This window comes from Aquarana catesbeiana, linkage group LG01, assembly GCF_042186555.1.
Source record: "Aquarana catesbeiana isolate 2022-GZ linkage group LG01, ASM4218655v1, whole genome shotgun sequence".
Classification (NCBI taxonomy): domain Eukaryota; kingdom Metazoa; phylum Chordata; class Amphibia; order Anura; family Ranidae; genus Aquarana; species Aquarana catesbeiana.
This window is the reverse complement of record NC_133324.1, coordinates 347565538-347585481: the sequence shown is the minus strand read 5'-3', so window position 1 is coordinate 347585481 and position 19944 is coordinate 347565538. Positions and strand designations below refer to the sequence as shown.

Genomic DNA, 19944 nt, shown 5'->3' with positions numbered 1-19944 from the left:
ACATTTTTCAGGGTCAGACTCTGTACCATGATCATGTTATTTCCAGGTATCTAGTTGGTTTCTGTAAACATCTTTAACAGTGTAGCAAATTGTTTTTTTTCTCTCTAAAAGAGCACTGTGTTCACACAGATAAGTGAATTTATGTTCTTTTTGAACACTCAAAGGAATTTAGAGGAATTTAGCAAAAATGGAATTTCAGTTGCACATGTTTAGATGATTGCAATGAATACAGCTTCAGTGAGCTAGTTATACTCTTTTAGTAAAAGCATCTCACTAAGGTTTGCACAAAAATATCAAGAACATGGAGATTGTTAGTGGACAAGTTAGGTTACATAGATTGCAAGGCATCTAATGTATGACTTATTATCTGGACAAAATAGATTTATGGAAGTAAATAGGGCTGTGACCAAAACCTGAATTTTGCATTGCTTTTTGTTGTATTATTTAGTAAAATTTCTGATGTTGCTGTTTATCCACCATAAGCGTATTTTATAGGCAATTGCCTGTATCATATTCAGTGGAGAACTTTTTTAGACAATGATTTTATTATTCATTTTTGTTTATCAAATTCCTAATCAGAAACTATTTAGTGAAAATTTGTTGTTTACTCCCATATACTTCTTTTTAATAGTTAAGAATAAAAAAGGCAAAATACTGGTGAGACTTGATGCTCAATGCCTTCATACAGATGAGCAATGGAGGTGATGCTTCAAGTTGTTAATTGTAAAAAGAGCCTATACAGTGTCCACGGTGAAATTTAAATAAGAAGTATAATTAAAACAAATATTTTATCATTTACTAATAAAGCCACACACACCACTGTTCATCAATAATTTGGGTTGGTAAAGTAGAAAAAGACACTATATGGACTGGAAAGGTGCTCCCTGACAAACTCCTAATACTTCAGATATATATACAAGTACTTCCACTTGTCATCTATCAGTTTAGGTCCATAGTGAGAACTCTGCATATGCAGTCTGGCTTTTAAAACATAACAGAACATTCTGAATATGAAACTGTGTCTTTCTGAAATATTCTCTAATAAAGGATTAGATTAATAGTGCTGTATGCAGGGAGTATCAACTATAGACATTTAGGGTATGTTTTCTTGTTGTAAGTTAACCAGCCTAACAGTATTGATTGCAGTATTTATACGTAGTAATGCTTTATACATTTATATTTATAATAATGATATACTATGTTGTTATCTGATTTTATCTCTGTACTAATTAATGTATGCATCTCTATTTGTTGCATTAAATGTATACTGATATATTAAGACCCAAGATAAGTAAAGACAGACATACTGAGTTTAGCAACATATGTTATACAAGAGTTTATTGAGATATAAGCACATGACAGGACATGACAAACACAAAGTAAAATCCAGTGTTCCACACACCAGAAACATAGGGCAAGAATAAATGCAAGATAATAATGTGTTGAGATTACATACACAAAGGAACATGTTGGACATCTTGATAAACAGTGTTAATACAATGCTGATTTTGTCTTTGGTTTACTTTTAATGTTGGCAGCATTTCCTATCATCGGTTCTTAAATTACATGACGAATGTCATCCAAATGGCAAAAACTGCATTGGCTTAACAATTGCTTCATTTTATGACATTAAAGCACTAAAACTTGATGTTCCACACATCAAAATGATGATAGGTTGTAGGAAGAATTTCAATGGTAACAAAGGATAATAAGAGAGTAAGCCACTGGGAGTACTTCAGATATAAAAAAAAAAATAGAGCACAAGAATCATTTACCCCTGGGTTTCTTAATATCTTTTGAAGTTTTCTGCTTGAGAAAGCTTGAGCAGGTAAATGTTGCTCCTCTGTTCCATTCTGATTTACTAATAAGGGCTGTGCTGTACATAATGTAGTTCTCACCATCTCCATCTATCACGGGTTCAGTGTTTGTGTAATTATTTTCATCAATGACTACACCATTCTTCTTCCATTGCACATACAAATCTTTGTGGCTGAATTTTTTAAGTATACAGGTTAGACCCACAAATTCATACAAAGCAAGTTCCTCTGGTGCTGGCTGGAAACAATAAATTGTTGGTTCTCTTACGACCTCTGTAGGAAATTTAAAAAAAAATAATTTGAATCTTAAAATTAAAATAATGTATGTTTGCATTATTATACAGGAAACTGACTTTTAAATCCAATAAGGGCTATGTCACCCAAAAGCTTCTTACAACTGGAATTGCACATATATATATATATATATATATATATATATATATATATATATATATATATATATTTAAGTCAATAAGTGGTTCAGCTCATCAGCATTCAGCCATGTCTAATATATCCATTCCCCCCCAAATGTTTAATTTTTGCCCATTGTGTTCCGTAAATCAATATGTTCAGGTAGGGGTTGTTTGCAACAGCTCATAAGTAGAGGCCCAGTGAGGAAGATGAGTACTTGTTCTAGTTCCATTAAAACACAGCATTCACTAATGGATTATATTGATGGACAGTTAATGTCAGAGGCTGCAATATCCCAGAGAACATTGTCCCAGGACAACAAGAGGTTTTTCTAATTAAAACGGTCCTTTCAGGCCCAGTGCTAGATGAGGGGAAACAATAAAGGTCCTAAGGCAACTATATATAAAGAAAAAAAAATATATATATATATATGATATGATATATATATATATATATATATATATATTTTTTTATATATATATATATATATATATATATATATATATATATATATATATATATATATATATATATATATATATATATATATATATATATATCTCAGTAGATATCAGTAGCTATTTGCTTTCAGACAATTTTTATTTGAAGGGCTGTATGGAGCTGTCCCCGATCCGACTCATTCAGATGTGCATGTCATCTGGACGTCAGCTGTTGACCTTCGTAAGCAAGAGGCAGAAAAGCAGTTATTGCTACCATGGTGAACATGATAAGGAGCTGAAACTCATAACTATAATATATTCAATTGTATTCACCTTAATAATAGAAATACATTTTTTAAATAGATTTTGTAATCATGATCATAATAAATATATATTCATGCATAAATTATTACCATCTCTATATAAAATTGTTTTTTCCACGGGGGCTGGAAGGTCACTGTGTGATACAGTACAGGTAAACTTTTTTCCAGAATTCCAGTCAGCAACATTAATCGTCAGGACACTTTTGACAGTGTATGTGCCATCAAAACCTTGTTCTGGATCAGATGTTAATGCCTGAAGTCTTCTGCCATCCTCACACCTCCACCTAATATCTATAGAACCTGGAGATGTTAGTTTTTCTACTATACAAGTAACTTTGGGGTCATTGCTGAGCAGTAAATCTTTTGGGGAAGGTGGTAAAATTACAACCTTTGGATGGAAGGTGGAGGAATCTAAAAAAAAAAAAAAGTTAGTATAATATACTCATTGGTAGAAAAGTAAACAAAAGCATTGGCATATAATGATCTTGTAAAGTAAAATGGTTACTATTTTATTTTATTGATCTTTGTTAGGACTCACCAATTAACCATTTTGGATATTACTTAAAGCTGAACTCTGGGATAAGCAAATATTGTCTAAATACCAGATCTGTGTGTGTTCTTACTTGAATCCTGGTGTGTTTTGTATATTTCTCCCAGATCTGTGCAGTAATCCAGTGTGAAACTTTGCCTTTGTGCATGAGCTTCCTGTAATGCTGCTCTTCCCATTCTTCTTTCTTCTTGTGCAGGGAGACTGGTCATGTCTCCGCCCCCTCCTGCAGTTTTCTGCAGACAGCCTGTAGTGGGTGGACCTGCTGGGCCCCTCCCACAGCCCTGCTATTTGCAGCACAGTGATGAGGTCACTGCTACTTTTACAAGATAATATCTAGGTTTGTAAAGCCTTTTATTGCACAAAAAGTAGGTTCATATGCTTTGTGGCTATATATTTAAATGAAAAGATTTTGTGTCCTGAGTTCAGCTTTAAACATTATATATTAAACACTTATTATTACTTTTTGGACAGATGTCACACATCCTTACAGTTTTAAATCCATGTTACAGAAGTGACAGTTAGAATTTATTGGTTGCTGTTTTAATAGTCATAAAATGTATAAATGTCACATCCTGAGCAGTTAATTCAAAGTGCAATTGGGCACTAATGTCCCACACTAAGCATTTCACACTAACCATTTCATATATTTTTTAATATGCAATGGTCTGTTTACTTAATACAGAGTTAAGGACATATAATATTATTTATGTTGCTATCACAAAAGTTGTAGTTTTAAAATAACCAACAATTTGAATATTTCTATTAAAGTGTAGCTTCCTTTTGGTCTGTTTAATAAGAATTATTTTGTGTTTTGTTATTTATGTTTGATAATTAAAAAAAAAAACCTGTTGGTCCTTACAGAAGTGATGTAAGTTAAAACCTTCATATATACTCTTGTATGTACTGCACTGTAATCAAATTAGCATTATTTACAATTCTCTCTGTAAGCCACAAATACATAACCCTATGTTAAAGAGGAAAGGAAGAAGTATTCTGCAGTGCTTAAGCTGGCCATAGATGGATCTTTTTTTTATAAGCTGACAGGCTTATAAAAAACAAAAACAAAATGGATCCCCCTATGGATAGAGGAATCCTTCCAGTTGTGTCATTATATTCTGACAGCTGGGTCTCCTCTGCTGTCAGAATACACTGGTCAGAGCTGGAGCCGATTGGCCGCATGCACTAATTGAACACAAATTTTCCAACAGTCCCGTTCGAGAAAAGTCGATCACTAGATCGACTCCTCTTGAATAAGAATGGCCATAGATAAATCAAAATTTGGCTGGTCCCTGCTTAACCAGACAAATTTTGATCCATCTACTGTATGGCAAGCTTTACAAACTTTCTGTCCTAACAACAACAAGAAGTATGTTACTGCCAGATTCTTCAGGTGAAAATACAGGGAAAAAAAACTGAAAAAAAGAAAGCTAATGCAACCACTAAAAACATTATATTTTTGTTCTTGGGTTTAGATACTTTATATCGTTTAACTTTTTTTTTTTTTCTTTTTTGGATCTTTTTACCAGTACATCTGTATTTCAAACCCTTTCAGCGATCACAATTGTGTTTACAGAAGGTCATGCTATTATTACCTGAACATTTGTGGATGGTATTTTCCTTTTTGCTGGAGCTTGAAGGGTGGTTAACTATACACGTGTAAGTGTCCCCAGCATTCCAATCCTCTGTGGGAACAGAAACTTCACTTCTAGATTCAAATTTTCCTTCACTATCCTTGTATGGAGTGCTATTTCTTGGAATAATAGCAGCTTCTTGTCCATTTAAAAGCCACCGTATTCTAATGTTATCTGGAGTGTATCCATTGATTAAACAAACAAGCGCAACTGAACCAGTTTCCCCGCACGATTCTTGCAGAACTTTTACAGTGGGTGGGATAGGTTTCGCGCACTCTAAATAAACAGATAAAATATTAACAAATTAAAACTTTTTTTGAAAAATACAGTTAATACCACAACAGTTCTATAAACGTTATCCAGGCTGTGATTGTCTCCTGAAGCATGCCCCCAGTCTCTAAACATTTCCTGTAGCATGCCTGTAATCTCTGACTATCTTTTGAAGCACGAGCATAGTATCATGTTCTGTAACATGCCCATAGTCTCTAACATATGCCCTCTAGCATGTTCATAACTTCTGACCATCTCCATGTTTGGAGTCTCTGGTAAGTTCTGTAGCAAAAATATGTATATCTGTATATATGTATATCTGAATAATATGTGCAGCCCTTTGGTTATGTCACTTGAGGTCCCATATATTAAAGCAAATTGACTACCACTGCATTATAATTATACAATTTACTAGCTAATGTTAAAGACCATTTTTGCTACTGTTATCAGTGACTAACATGGTACAGCATTCTACTGTTCTCTGGATACTGCTTTCACATTTCTAAAACCAGAGTAAACATTTTGACGACGTTGTGAAATCTGTCTAACCTATTGCCATCCATGTAATACGTAGGTGCAACGGCAAAGAGGGTGGGCTTTAATGCCCACACACCGCACATATGTGTCTATGGTTGAATGAGAGTGAGCAGACCAAACTGTCAAAGGCAGCTTCTGGTCTCTGACCTTGGGACAAGTTCCTGATCACATGACCACTGTGACAGCCAATCACAATGGTTATGTGATTAGGCAGACCTTCTCATCCCCTGAACATAACATCCCAGTTAAAATGACGCCTAGGCTGTTTTTAAGAGCCATGCACTAAATAACTTTACAATATTGGTAAAATTACTAGTAGAAGAAATGATTTTGTTCTCACCTGGTATATCCTTGTTAATTTTTACGCCTGTGGCCCTGTGATCCACATTACATGTATATCTTTTACTTATCCAGTCAGATGTAGAAATAGTCAGAAAGTTGGCTGAGAGATAGTACCCATTTCTACTAAGTGTGCCTGGTAGGTTTGTAATTCCAGTAGTTATGGAACCTGAATTCCAAGTAACATCTACAGGAGCAGGAAGGTATCCAGTAGACAAGCACCCAATAGTGACTTGTGATATAGAGGAAGAGCTGTCACAGCCGGGCATAAGGGGGTAAACTGATGGAGCACTTGGCAGAGCTGTGGATTATTAAAGGAATGCATTAGTTATCAGATCATATCTGAAAGAAATATAGCAAATAAATCTCAATTTTGTCAACTCTACAAAAGAAAAAGAAGATTATGCATATAGTTATCAAGCAGTAAACATGCCCTTTGTTTGTTATAGATATTGCAAAAGATAAAGGCATGCAAAGTATGTATCTGGTGTTAGTAATAACCACTAGATGGATATGGTTAACATTGCAGGTTTTCTTTTAATTCATACCTAATACTGAGATGAGCTGATTTTTGTAAGTATTAGTGAAATCTGATAAAAACTTGTAATGCATTTTACATTCATGTAATGTATTTTCTAATTCTTAAACTAGATGCCCAGAATGCTCTAATAATTTTGGTAACTATCCTACCAGTACTGTCTCTCTATATGCTTTTAGTAGTGGACTTGGCTATAACTGGATTAATATTTTCATGCAGGCTGTTTTGAGTTTTACTATCTATTTGGAATGATTTAGCCGTTTTCTCTTTGCCTCTACAGTGCTGAAGTCTGGATTAGATCATCATAAGTAAAAACATTGGGATTGGTGTACTAAAGGAGTTTTTAAATTTTCTTGTATATATATATATATATATATATATATATATATATATATATACATATACACACACACACACACACACACACACATAAAATGTGTTAAAGCTAACATTTAGTTGTCCACCTTGTTTCTTGACATTTACCACATATTAATCAGAAAATTAATCAGAAAGATGTGATAAAGGAAACGTTAAGTACATTCGATGCAAGATGTTAAAGGTGTAGACAGGAATTTATATTCCTAAAAAGGTGGTGGAGTTTTTGTCATAAATAAAAAGAAAAAACTTACAGTACACACAATACATAAGAACGCAAATAGGGCTAACTATAAATATGAGGATGATCAGATGGAGATGCATGATCTGTTTTGGCAAATTTCATTTGGACCAGAATAGCTCATAAAAAGGAACGCTTGGGTCACATGAGCCAAGCATTTCTGTTTATGCAGAAGAGTAGAAGGATGTGCATTTCACATTGCAGAAAGTCCCTGTACTGTCCACTGACACTAAAGATACTTTTTTTCTCTCTCTAACTTCAGGGTATTTTTTTTCCCTCCCACTGATCATAACTCACGGCATTTTGCTCCCACTGACACTGGGGAATATTATTCTCTCACTGATGCTGCTCAACTTTTCCTTCCACTAATATCATGGCATTTTTACCTCCCACTTACCAATAATGTCAGGCAATTTTCTCCCAATGACCAATAATGCTGTCCATTTTTTCCACTGATCAATTATGCCAGGCAGTTTTCTCCCACTGTCTGATAATGTCAGGAATTTTGTTTTCCTCTGACCACCAACAGTGGGGCATTTGATTTTTTCTCCTACTGAACAATTTTGTCCCACTGACCTCCAAAAGAGGGGCATTTTTTCTTTCTCTACTGTCCACCCACTCCGCTACATATTTTTCCCTTCCATTGTCCAGCAATGTAACAGACACTATTACATGTTCTTAACAGCTGCACATGCTGTGCTGCATGTTATATACTCCTGACCAAAGTGTTCGTTGTTGCAACAGTTGAGGGTACTGAGTAGCCTGGTAGATGTACAGGGACTACATCAAAGGTGTGCAGTATATACTGTGTATACACTTATGCTGCGTACACACGGTCAGACTTTTTGGCTACAAAAGTCCGACAGCCTATCCGACAGACTTTCGACGGACTTTTGTCAGACTTTTGGTGGACTTTTGGCGGACTTGCGGCAGACTTTCTTACGAACGGACTTGCCTACATACGATCACACAAAAGTCCGACGGATTTGTACGTGATGACGTACACCGGACTAAAATAAGGAAGTTGATAGCCAGTAGCCAATAGCTGCCCTAGCGTGGGTTTTTGTCCGTTGGACTAGCACACAGACGAGCGGATTTCTGGGTCCGGCGTAGTTACGACGTAAAGATTTGAAGCATGTTTCAAATCTAAAGTCCGTCAGATTTGCGGCTGGAAAAGTCTGCTTAAAGTCCAGGGAAGCCCACACACGATCGGATTGTCAGCCAGCTTTAGTCTGTCGGCGTCCGTCGGACTTTTGTAGACGAGAAGTCCGACCGTGTGTACGCGGCATTAGACTCTAACTGTACCCCCTTAAACTAGTATTCAGCACTATTTAGCCATGCTCGCTTTTGTGACTGCATTATCCTTTCTTTGGCTGTCCTTTTTTTGAAAGTCTAAAGTTGAGATGTATATAAATATATATGTCTTCTTCCCTCATTCTCATGAGTAGGTAATGTTTGCCCCAATCAGGCTAGAAGAGTTTTAGGAGAAGCAAGTGGCAGTTTTAAAGAGTGACAGTTACTGGGCTGGACTCGTGAAAAGACAAAACTGGAGCAAAGACAATAAATTTAAAACTGAAAGTCTAAAGCAGGCATATGCAATTAGCGGACCTCCAGCTTTTGCAGAACTACAAGTCCCATGAGGCATAGCAAGACTCTGACAGCCACAAGCATGACACCCAGAGGCAGAGGCATGATGGGACTTGTAGCTTTGCAACAGCTGGAGGTCCGCTAATTGCATATCCCTGGTCTAAAGGCTGCTGACACAATATAGTCAATAGTGAAATTTTGTGTTCACCGGAAAACTCAAAAACAATTGTGACTGTATTGTATGCAAAGGAGTTGTAAATGCAGAAAGTTGTTTTATCTTATTGCATTCCATGCATTAAGATAAAAAGCCTTCTGTGTGTAGCAGCCTCCCCAGCACCCCCTAATACTTACCTGAGAACCAACTCTATCCAGCGATGTCCACAAGTCCCTCGGCCGTCCGGGACTCTCCCTCCTGATTGGCTGAGACACAGCAATGGTGTCATTGGCTCCCACTGATGTCAATAAAAGTCAGTTAGCCAATCAGAAGAGAGAAGGGGCAGGGCCAAACGGCAGCTCCATGTCTGAATGGACACAAGGAGCTGCAGCTTAGCTCGGTTGCCCCCATAGCAAGCTGCTTGCTGTGGGGGCACTCAACAGGAGGGGCCAGGAGCAGCGAAGAGGAACCTGAGAAGAGGCGGATCCAGGCTGCTCTGTGCACAACCACTGCACAGTATACGTAAGTATAACATGTTTGTTATTTTTTTTTTTTTTTTTAAAGGAGACTTTACAATGCTGCATAAAGCAGAGAAATTAGCAGGAAACATCAATGCATGTAATTACACATTGCTCCCAACTGTCCCTTATTTGGAGGGACCGTCCCTCTTTTGAGACCAAATCTCTCTGCCCCTCGTGCAGCCTAAATTGTCTCTCTATTTTGGTCTGGTGAGCACAGCTCAACACAAAATGCACTATTTTCTACCAAAAGTATTATGCTGCACTAAACTTTGTGTCCAACCTCTATATTACTACATTTGTTAATTAGAAAAGCTAAAAGGAAAAATAGAGGTTAAAACTTGCGCTTGTGTGGTTTAGCCAATCATTTTCTGCAGATTTTTGTGGTCGGTGTAGCCAGGGCCATGGCAAGGGGCGTGTCCTTTGCCTATATGAGGGGGTTAATTTACTAAAACTGGTGCACTCAGAATCTGGTGAAGTTGTGCTTGGTAGCCGATTAGCTTCTCACTTCAGCTTGTTCAATTAAGCTTTGGCAATAAAACCTGGAAGCTGATTGATTTCTATGCAGAGTTGTACCAGATTTTGCACTCTCCAGTTTTAGTAAATAACCCCTACTGTGTGCTAAAAGGTGTCCTCTTTATCACTTTAGAAAGTTGAGAAATGTGAATTACATCTATGCAGGACATGTGAAAACAAGAATGTTTATGTCCTAGAAAGGGAAATAAACCATTTCAGTTATCCACAGTATGATATTAGAATGTAAAGCTTAAATACCAATATGAATAAGAATTGTGCTGCAGTTTATATTGAAATATATGTACATTTCAGTTCCTCATCTAGAGAATCATGCTGTATTTCAAAAAACATGTGTCTCTTAAAACATTTTTTTTTTGCTTTAAAGCTCTTTTCTATCTTTACCCTTTAATTTCCCAAAGACTGACCATGCACAGGCAGCTATGAGTAAGGTTCTAGTGCTCAGACCCTTTCAGATATCAGGGCTTTACTTATAATGGAGTGCTAAGATAATCAGCAGGCTAGCATCATAGATCGAATTATCACAAATGTGTCAAAAAGGTGCAAAAATCCTTATTTTGACTCCTACACTAAATCTGCATCTTTATACTGTAGTCTGTTACCTTCTTAATTACACATATCACATTTGCCTGAATACCTCTCTTGTACTTAGTTGCTATTTCAAATCTGTTAAAACAGTCATTTATAAACTTTTAATTCATATTGCATTAATTCGTATCCACATGGAATTCCAAAATATCTCTCTGAAGTTCAATATAGGCATAATGAGATAGCAGAAAATGCCACACTAACAATAAGGGGCCACATTTCTCAGATGCGGTCTGTTGCTGTGACATGCATGTTACTGCAATGCATGTTACATGCACCAGCACATTGCAGTACTATTGATTTTGAGACACTAAGGTAACATTGCTTAAAAAAAAATGTTGTATATATGATTTGTGCATTGGCAGCATCTTGAAAATAAATAATGCAGCATGTGTTAAAGCATGACACAATGCACATTATCGCAGTGCACAAAAATGGGGCCTAAGGGTCTAAACCTAGTGCCACTTTACCTCTCTTTGTATATTAAACTGTAGACTTCTTGTTACCCCATTTAAACACATATTTTTTAGGCCATCCAATATATAGTACAGTATTTCCTTATTACTTTACCTCTATTTTGCCTCTATTTATCTGTATCCAGCTTTTTCTCATGTTGCTTTTGACAACACTATCTTCACCAAAGTAGTTACCCCTGTTTTCATATCAATGCTGCGATGTGTTACTTAAGATAAGAAGCTCCTTGGTCTTTATCTGACATTACATACTAAAATATACCCCCTGCCATAAGAATATCTCTCAACAAAATAGGTTTTATTAAGCATATTGATGGACTAAAAAAATGCAGAAATAGCTTGACCAATCCATGAAACAACACAAACTACCACACTGCCCTAAGAGCTTGACAAATGGTGGGACAGCTAAACAGTAGAGTAAAATTGTCCTCAGTTATCAATGTACACTGCTCTACACAACTGAAAATCTGGGCAACCCTACATCCACAAAACGATGCACTGAATGATTACACTGGTGGCCCATACTCAATGCTGTGATTTTGACACATGTTCATCTTGTTTTTGCAAACTAATATATATATAAACTAATATAACAAATATTTTGAAGTTCCTGTTGTGGGGTAGCTAAATGATACTAAATATGCACGCATAGCATTTTGGGGGCAATGAAAGCTCTGGTATCCAAAGACTCATGACTACCAAAGCTTTCATGGCACAGCTACCATCACAGATGATGATACAATACTCCAATTTTTTCATTCGTGATTTTTGGACTACAGTGAAGTTAAGGAAGAGCAAACTTTGTTTGGCTCTATACTATTCAGGTTTCAGTGAGCTATAGCTTGTCCTGTAGTTCTATGCTGGTTTGACATTCATTTTCAGCAACTTTGGTAACTTGGGACTGAATTTTTCATCTCCAGTGAGTTAAGTTTACCACCTACAATAAGCCACACTTAATAGTATGCTTGCATCACCCTGGCATAACATGCATTGTCCTTTTTTGGGGGTAGTTAACTATAATCTGTACTGATCCACTATCTGTATACTTTAAAAGGCTGTAGCCCACAGCTCTATATTTATAACTTCAACCTCTAGTTTGACTTGTTTGTTTGCTTGTCTCAGCAAGTTATAACCTGCTACAAGATGCCTGCAGTATTCCATGTCCAATCCTTCTGTTTGCTTACAGCTTGTTTTCTATTCCTATTGTTGTTTTACCAGGCTATAACCTAATATTATATGCCTACAGTAAACTCTGCGCCCATAGTTTGTCACCATACTGGTTTACTTTTTTTCTATGCCTGCACTTTTTCCTGACTTTATGCTTCAAATAGATGTTACCTGCAGCCCTCAGTGCATATCTCTAGATTAAAACACATTATTCAATTTTTCTGCTTGTCATTGTAAATTATGGCTTGCTATTACATACATGTACCCATACACCACCCCATTTTGGTTTACCTTTCATTATACCAATTTTCTGAGTAAGCTGTAGGCAGCTATGGAGTGGTGTTTTCTTGTTTGGAGCTGAATTACTATCTGTTTATTTTAGCAAGTGATAGCCTACAGCCTTTAAAACCAAGCTGTTAGCTTAAAATGCATTCTATTATTCCTATGCTCATTTTAATTAGTTATAACATTTAAAGCATACACATTTTAAGCCCTGCTCCCAAATGTCAGAGTGATATAGCTTACCATGCCCTATCTTTCCTCCACTTTTTCCTACAATGCATTATTCTGCCCTTGTGCTTTGTAAAATCGCCTGTAGCCTGCCAGACCAGAGCTGAGAGCTCATGTGTTGGCACAGTGCCCTAGGTTACCTCCACTTTTTGCTACAATGCATTATTCTGTCCTTGGTAAAATCTCCTGTAGCCTGCCATGCCATTAAACCAAGCTGGTAGCTTATAGTGCATTCTACTATTCCTATGCTTATTTGAATTAATTATAACCTTTAAAGAAAACACATTTTAAGCCTTGCTCTCAAATGTCAGAGTGACATAACCTACAATGCCCTATGTATCCTCTACTTTTTCCTACAATGCATTATTCTGTCATTGTGCTTGGTAAAATTTCCAGTAGCCTGCCAGACCAGAGCTCATGTGTTGGCACAGTGCCCCATGTTACCTCCACTTTTTGCTACAATGTAATATTCTGTCCTTGGTAAAATCTCCTGTAGCCTGCCATGCCATTGCTACAGAAAGATAAAATGTAGGTGATACCTTATTAACACAATCTTGGCTTACAATGCTTAATTTTCAGCAACTGATAGCCCACAGCCTTTTAAACCAAGCTGCTAGCTTATAGTGCATTCTATTATTCCTATGCTTATTTTAATTAGTTATAACCTTTAAAGTATACACATTTTAAGCCCTGCTCCCAAATGTCAGAGTGAAATAGCTTACCATGCCCTATATTTCCTCTACTTTTTTCTACAATGCATTGTTCTGCCCTCGTGCTTGGTAACAGCTTCTGTAGCCTGCCAGACCAGAGCTCAGGTGTTGGCATAGTGCCCTAAGTTACCTCCACTTTTTGCTACAATGCATTATTCTATCCTTGGTAAAATGTCCTGTAGCCTGCCATGCCATTGCTACAGAAAGATAAAAATGTAGGTGATACGTTATTAACAGAATCTTGGCTTACAATGCTTAACTATCAGCAAGTGATAGCCCACAGCTTTTTAAACCAAGCTGCTAGCTTATAGTGCATTCTACTATTTCTATGCTTATTTGAATTAGTTATAACCTTTAAAGCATACACATTTTACGTCTTGCTTATATAGTAGTAGAGTGATATAGCCTACCATGCCTTATGTTACCTCCATTTTTTTCTTACAATATTCCATCCTTGTGCTTGGTAACATTTCCTTTAGCCAGCCATACCATAGCTTACGTGTTGGCATAGTGCCCTTATGTTACCTCCACTTTTTCCTACAATTCATTATTCTGTCCTTGTGCTTGGTAAAATATATTGTAGCCTGCCATTACTACAGAAAGATATGTAGGCAATACCTAATTAATACTATCTTGGCTTACAATGCTTACCTTTCAGCAAGTGATAGCCCACAATTATTTAAACCAAGCTGCTTGCTTATAGTGCATTCTACTATTCATATACTTGTTTTAAATTGGCTATAACCTTTAAAGCATACACATTTTCAAGTTCTGCTCCCAATTGTCTACCCACCATCCTAGCTTACAACACACTATACTATTTCTGTGCTAATTTCACTAGCTGTTGGCACAACAAACTGTATTTGACACCATACCTGTAGCAAAGCCATGAACCTGTGTTTCTAACCTCCATCCCCACTTGAAGGTGTCATTATAACCCTGGTATGTGTACAGTAAACCCTTCATCTGTGGCTCTTTTTTGACTGGTTACTATTTAATGCTGTTCCTGCACTGATTTTAATACATATCTGAGTTAGAGTGATATAGCTTACCATACCCTATGTCTACAATGCATTATTCTGCCTTTGTGCTTGGTAAAATCTCCTGTAGCCTGCCAGATCATAGCTACAGTAAAGTAAAGATGTAGGTGATGCCTTTTGTGTGACTAATTGTAAATAGTTTAGGTGCAAGCTATCAAAATCAATTAGTCTCCTTCTTTAGGCATGGTTTACAAAGTTACAGTAAGCCCTAAATTTATAGTTTTCTTCTGCTCCTGGTCTTCAATCCTCATGTTCCACATCCCCTTCTTGCCCTTCTGTTCTATTCTAGCAACCAACAGAATAGATTTACCTTTGTATACTCGCCATAGGTACTGCATGTATATTTATTAACACAATATTGGCTTACAATTATTAACTTTCAGTAAGTGATAGTCCACAGCTTTTTAAACCAAACTGCTTGTTTACAGCACATTCTACTTATCCTATGCATATTTTAATTAGCTATAGCCTTTAAAGCATACACATTTTTAAACCCTGCTCCCAGTTGTCTGCTCTCCATCCTGGACTACAATACACTGTTGCTGGCTTCTCTAGATGTTGGCACAACAAACTGTATTTTTTCACAGCATACCCATAGCTAAGCCATGCACCTGCATTTCTAACCTCCATACCTGCTTTAAGACTTCATTATAACCCTATGCTTGTTCCAAAACATTATAGTATCCCATGGTATAGCCACGGATGTACAGTAAACCCTTCACCTGTGGTTCTTTTTTTGGCTGGTGATAATTTATAGTACTGTTCCTGCAGTGATTTAAACACATATCTGCTTTAGAGTGATATAGCCTACCATGCCCTATGTTACCATGCCAGTCAGCTATGGCCATTTTTTTGTAAAGCTACAGTATTCCCTGCACCCATTTTTTCATCCCCAATATGCCATACAATGCATTGTTGATCAGATAAGTCATAGCTTTTAAAGGTATAGATGCTTTAAATTGCTTAGATTTCAGTATCCTATTCTAGTTTGATTTTTCACACTTTTGGCTTCCATGTACTATAGCCTGTTATGGTATGACTTTACTAAAACCTGTTCATATTTTTCTAACCTTGATCCTTGCTTAAAATGTATTTTACTTCTGTGCTTGTTTAAATATGTTACAACCTGCTATGATATACCTGGTGAAAGCCTGCACCTATGGCTCTGTCATTTAACTGGGTTCAAAAGCATTTTGCCCATCCTATGGAAATTTCCAATGCTGTTTGCTACAGAAAGCTATAGCTCCTTCATCAGCTTTAACAAAAGCTATAGCTCCTTCATCAGCTTCAACAAAAGCTATAGCTCCAGCTATATTATTGACATTCTTTAGTGCTTACAGTGCATTTTTCTGGTTGTGCTTGTTCAGATCAGCTAAAGCCTGCCATGGTATACCTGCATTAAAAATGTAGGTACTTCAGCTGTGAACCCGTTGTTTTTATCCAGCCATGCCTTGCAATGCATTCCCAAATGCCTATGCTACCAATAAAGCCATATCATGTCATGATATGCTCATGGTAATCCAGTAGTTCTGACCACCACCTTTGATTACAATACATTTTACTGTTCCTGTAGCTTATTCCATAGCCTGCAAGGGTATTACATAATCCCAAAAGCTATAGCCTGTTATAGTATAACCTATTCCAAAAACCTATAGCATGACATTACCTAACTATAGAAGATGTTTTTTTCATAATACTGTTATTACACAGCTATAGCAAGCCTGTCATCCATGTTTACTAACCTGTTTATGACTTTCGCTACATTTTTGGTTTCAGTAAGCTACACCCTTCTGTGGTTTACCTAAAGTTACCTTCACATTTATGCTTCTTAATTTTAAACTTGCAGTCTACCGTAGCATTTATGGAGGAACCACAGTCCTACCTCATACTGTCAAAAACTTTCTCTATCAGACCGCAGCTTGCTTTGAAGTTAGACCATTCTGGTAGATTATCTATTTCCTACCTTGTAACCTCAAATTGTAAATATCACTTTCTAGAATGTGAGATCAGTATCCCACAGTCACTTACCAAGCTTATATTCTTTTCTATATTTTGTAATAATGGAAATATAATACTAACGGGTTTGAATTGTTTTTATCTCTGGTACTGGGGATAACCTTTTAAGTGTTTCAGCTTTAGAATTCGAATATGATATGCAATCATATCAGCATAAACAATTTATACAGTACACAACGTAATAAATATATAAATAAATATATATATATATCTATATCTATATCTATATCTATATCTATATATCTATCTATATATCTATATATATATAGATATATATATAGATATATATATATAGATATATATCTATATATATATCTATATATATATCTATATATATATCTATATATATATATATATATATATATATATATATATATATATATATCTGTATATATATATATACAGATATATATATATATATATATATACATATATATATATATATATATATATATATATATATATATATATATATATACATATATATATATATATATATATATATATATATATATGTATGTATATATATATATATATATATATATGTATATATGTATATATATATGTATATATATATATATATATATATGTATATGTATATATATATATATATATATATATGTATATATATATATATATATATATATATATATATATATATATATATATATATATATATATATATATATATATACTAAAATCCTATAACAATATGTACTATAAATATGAAGACTCAACATGTACATGTATTTCATACTTACTATTATACCTACTATTATAGTTGAGTCTAACAATTTTTCTGTTCTGATGCTGACATTTCGAAAGCTAAAGACAATTTTTTCTACTGTGGTTTGAATTTATTAAACTAGTACAAATATTTCTTTGACCCCCCCCCCCCAAAAGAAATAAAACTTACGTCAATTAATTTGTTTACCGGTAATCTTTTTTTTTTTCGGAATGAATAGCAACTGTTTAGATTCTTCTATGACCACTGTACATAAGAAAAAAACCTCATATTTTATGATTGTAGAAAATTTACACTATAATCTCTTCTTCCTTTGAATCCCAAAGTTATTTGTTTTCAAAGTTTTAGTATTTAAAACAAAGCATGGATTGTCTTCTCTAAATAAAATGTATATAACATAACATTTATTAGTTATATGGTAAGTAATAATCTTTAAAAGCTTACCATATGCCATCATGATGCGGCATGTTATGTCAAGCAGAGATTCACCCAGAGTGTTGGAGCTTACATGGAACAAGAAGCTTGGTACTTGCCAACTTAAGCAATTAAATAACATTAAACTGGTACATAAATGTCATTTCCTGCTATATAATTTCACACCATGCTTGATTGTTTGTTCTATTTTTTTCAGAAATACACAATACTAATTTTAATCTCTGAATTGAATCATATTGGCAGTAAATAGAAAACCACCTATTTTGCATATTGGGTATCTGCACAGCTGGGCACAACTGTGGATGATTGGAATGCCTATCAAGTTACTTGCACAGTATAGATCTACAGTATGCATGCCATGAAACTGTCAGGCAATGCAATTAATACATAACTTGCTATAACACAGGCAGGTCTCCAAAATGATGTTGGAAGTGTCTGTGTCTTTTTTATCCTTAGGAAAGAAATTATCACTTCACTTTCTCAAATGCCAACAGTATTGTGGTTGTTAAAAACATGAAGCCTAATAATGGTACACTGGATACATAAATGTATTGGTCATACCCAGATTGAGAAAGAGGAGGTGAATGTGTTACTGTACAAGTCACATACAGAGAAAGGCAGGAGATCAAATGTCCAGGTGTGTGCAGTAGTGTATTTAGGTTTTGTGCTGCCCTAGGCCTGACTAAACTCGTGCACCCCCTAATTTAAATATGACCTACCCCTTCCTGTCAAGGTCACACCCCTTGCTGAAATTTCTGAGTGGGGACACTAGTTCTGAGGGCCGGGGGGGGGGGGGCAATGGATTCCCTTAATTCGCATAGATTTCCTCTCACTTCCTGCTTGGCTATGGGGCAGGAAAATGAAAAAAAAAAGTGTTGCCTATAGTTCAACTTTAAAGGGGTTGTGAAGGTAAAAGTTTTTTCACCTTAAAAAATTCTATGCATTAAGGTGAAAAAACATCAGACAATACCGGCCCCCCCAGCCCCCCATTTTACTTACCTGACTCCTCGCTCGCCCCCGACATCCTCTTTGCTGCTCAGCCTGGCCATTGATTGGTTACAGTGTAAGGATTGAAAGCAGCGCAGCGCGCTTCTGTCAATCACATCCAATGACGCGGCGCGCCGGGGGACTGGGGCGAGTGATGCAGTGAGGGGCTATGGCTGCCGGCTGTATCACGGGAGCGTGCCCGCAAGCACTCAACACCATGCGAGGGAGCTCGCATGAAGGTATTGAGTCCTTGCGGGGGGGAGCCGAGACAGCCGCCCAGGGACCCCAGAAGACCAGGTTTGGGGCCACTCTGTGCAAAACGAGCTGCACCGTGGAGGTAAGTATAACATGTTTGTTATTTAAAAAAAAAAAAATTATCTTTAGTGATCCTTTAAGCACAAATGTCTGATAATTTTATGGAGAGGACTAAGAAGATATAACCATACCAATGGTGCAGCAAAAAACATATAGTACAGTGAGGAAGGTTTGTGGTCCAGGATGATAGGATAGTCAAAATTAGAAGCGGCGCCTCCTCCTCCACAGTTGCGGAATGCCAGCCACCCGCATACCGGAAGCAGTGCGGCCGCTTTATGGGGGCGCTAGACTAATTTGCCTCTCAGCCCAGTTCGCCCCATAAGACTGGCGCTACACTAACAGTGCAAGCCGGCGGGGACTTTTTCCGTGTTGGCCTAGGCCAGGATACAGCGTTGGGTGTATGTGTGTGAGGGTGGGGGGTTGTGTTTGAAGTGGTTAAAAACAAAATCCCTTGCCATTACTTTGCTGCTGATTATAATCCATTCATTCACAGTAATGGAAAAATAGCCATCGACCATTCACCGTTCAAAAATATACCATGGTAGAAAAGAAGTTAATGTTCTAATGGCAGCTTCTCATAAGTATGTCTGAACGTCTAGGAACTTTCAATAAGCTTTGCACAAAACATGTGTAGCAATACCCCAAATAAGCAGCTGGAAATGTTGGACTTTCCCACCATCTCCACTGATGGCC

General features: G+C 36.4%; 1 protein-coding gene and 1 gene segment (V, D, J or C); both read right to left on the bottom strand.

The window, feature by feature from the left end:
* LOC141118318 (uncharacterized) overlaps positions 1–19944 on the bottom strand; it is a 711411-nt gene that overhangs the window by 306130 nt on the left and 385337 nt on the right. The window lies entirely within an intron of this gene.
* On the bottom strand, positions 1322–17986 carry LOC141145448 (Ig gamma-2C chain C region-like). The segment is given in 5 exon segments: positions 1322–2090; positions 3082–3402; positions 5134–5448; positions 6320–6619; positions 17959–17986. Coding segments are annotated over 5 exon segments (1272 nt in total).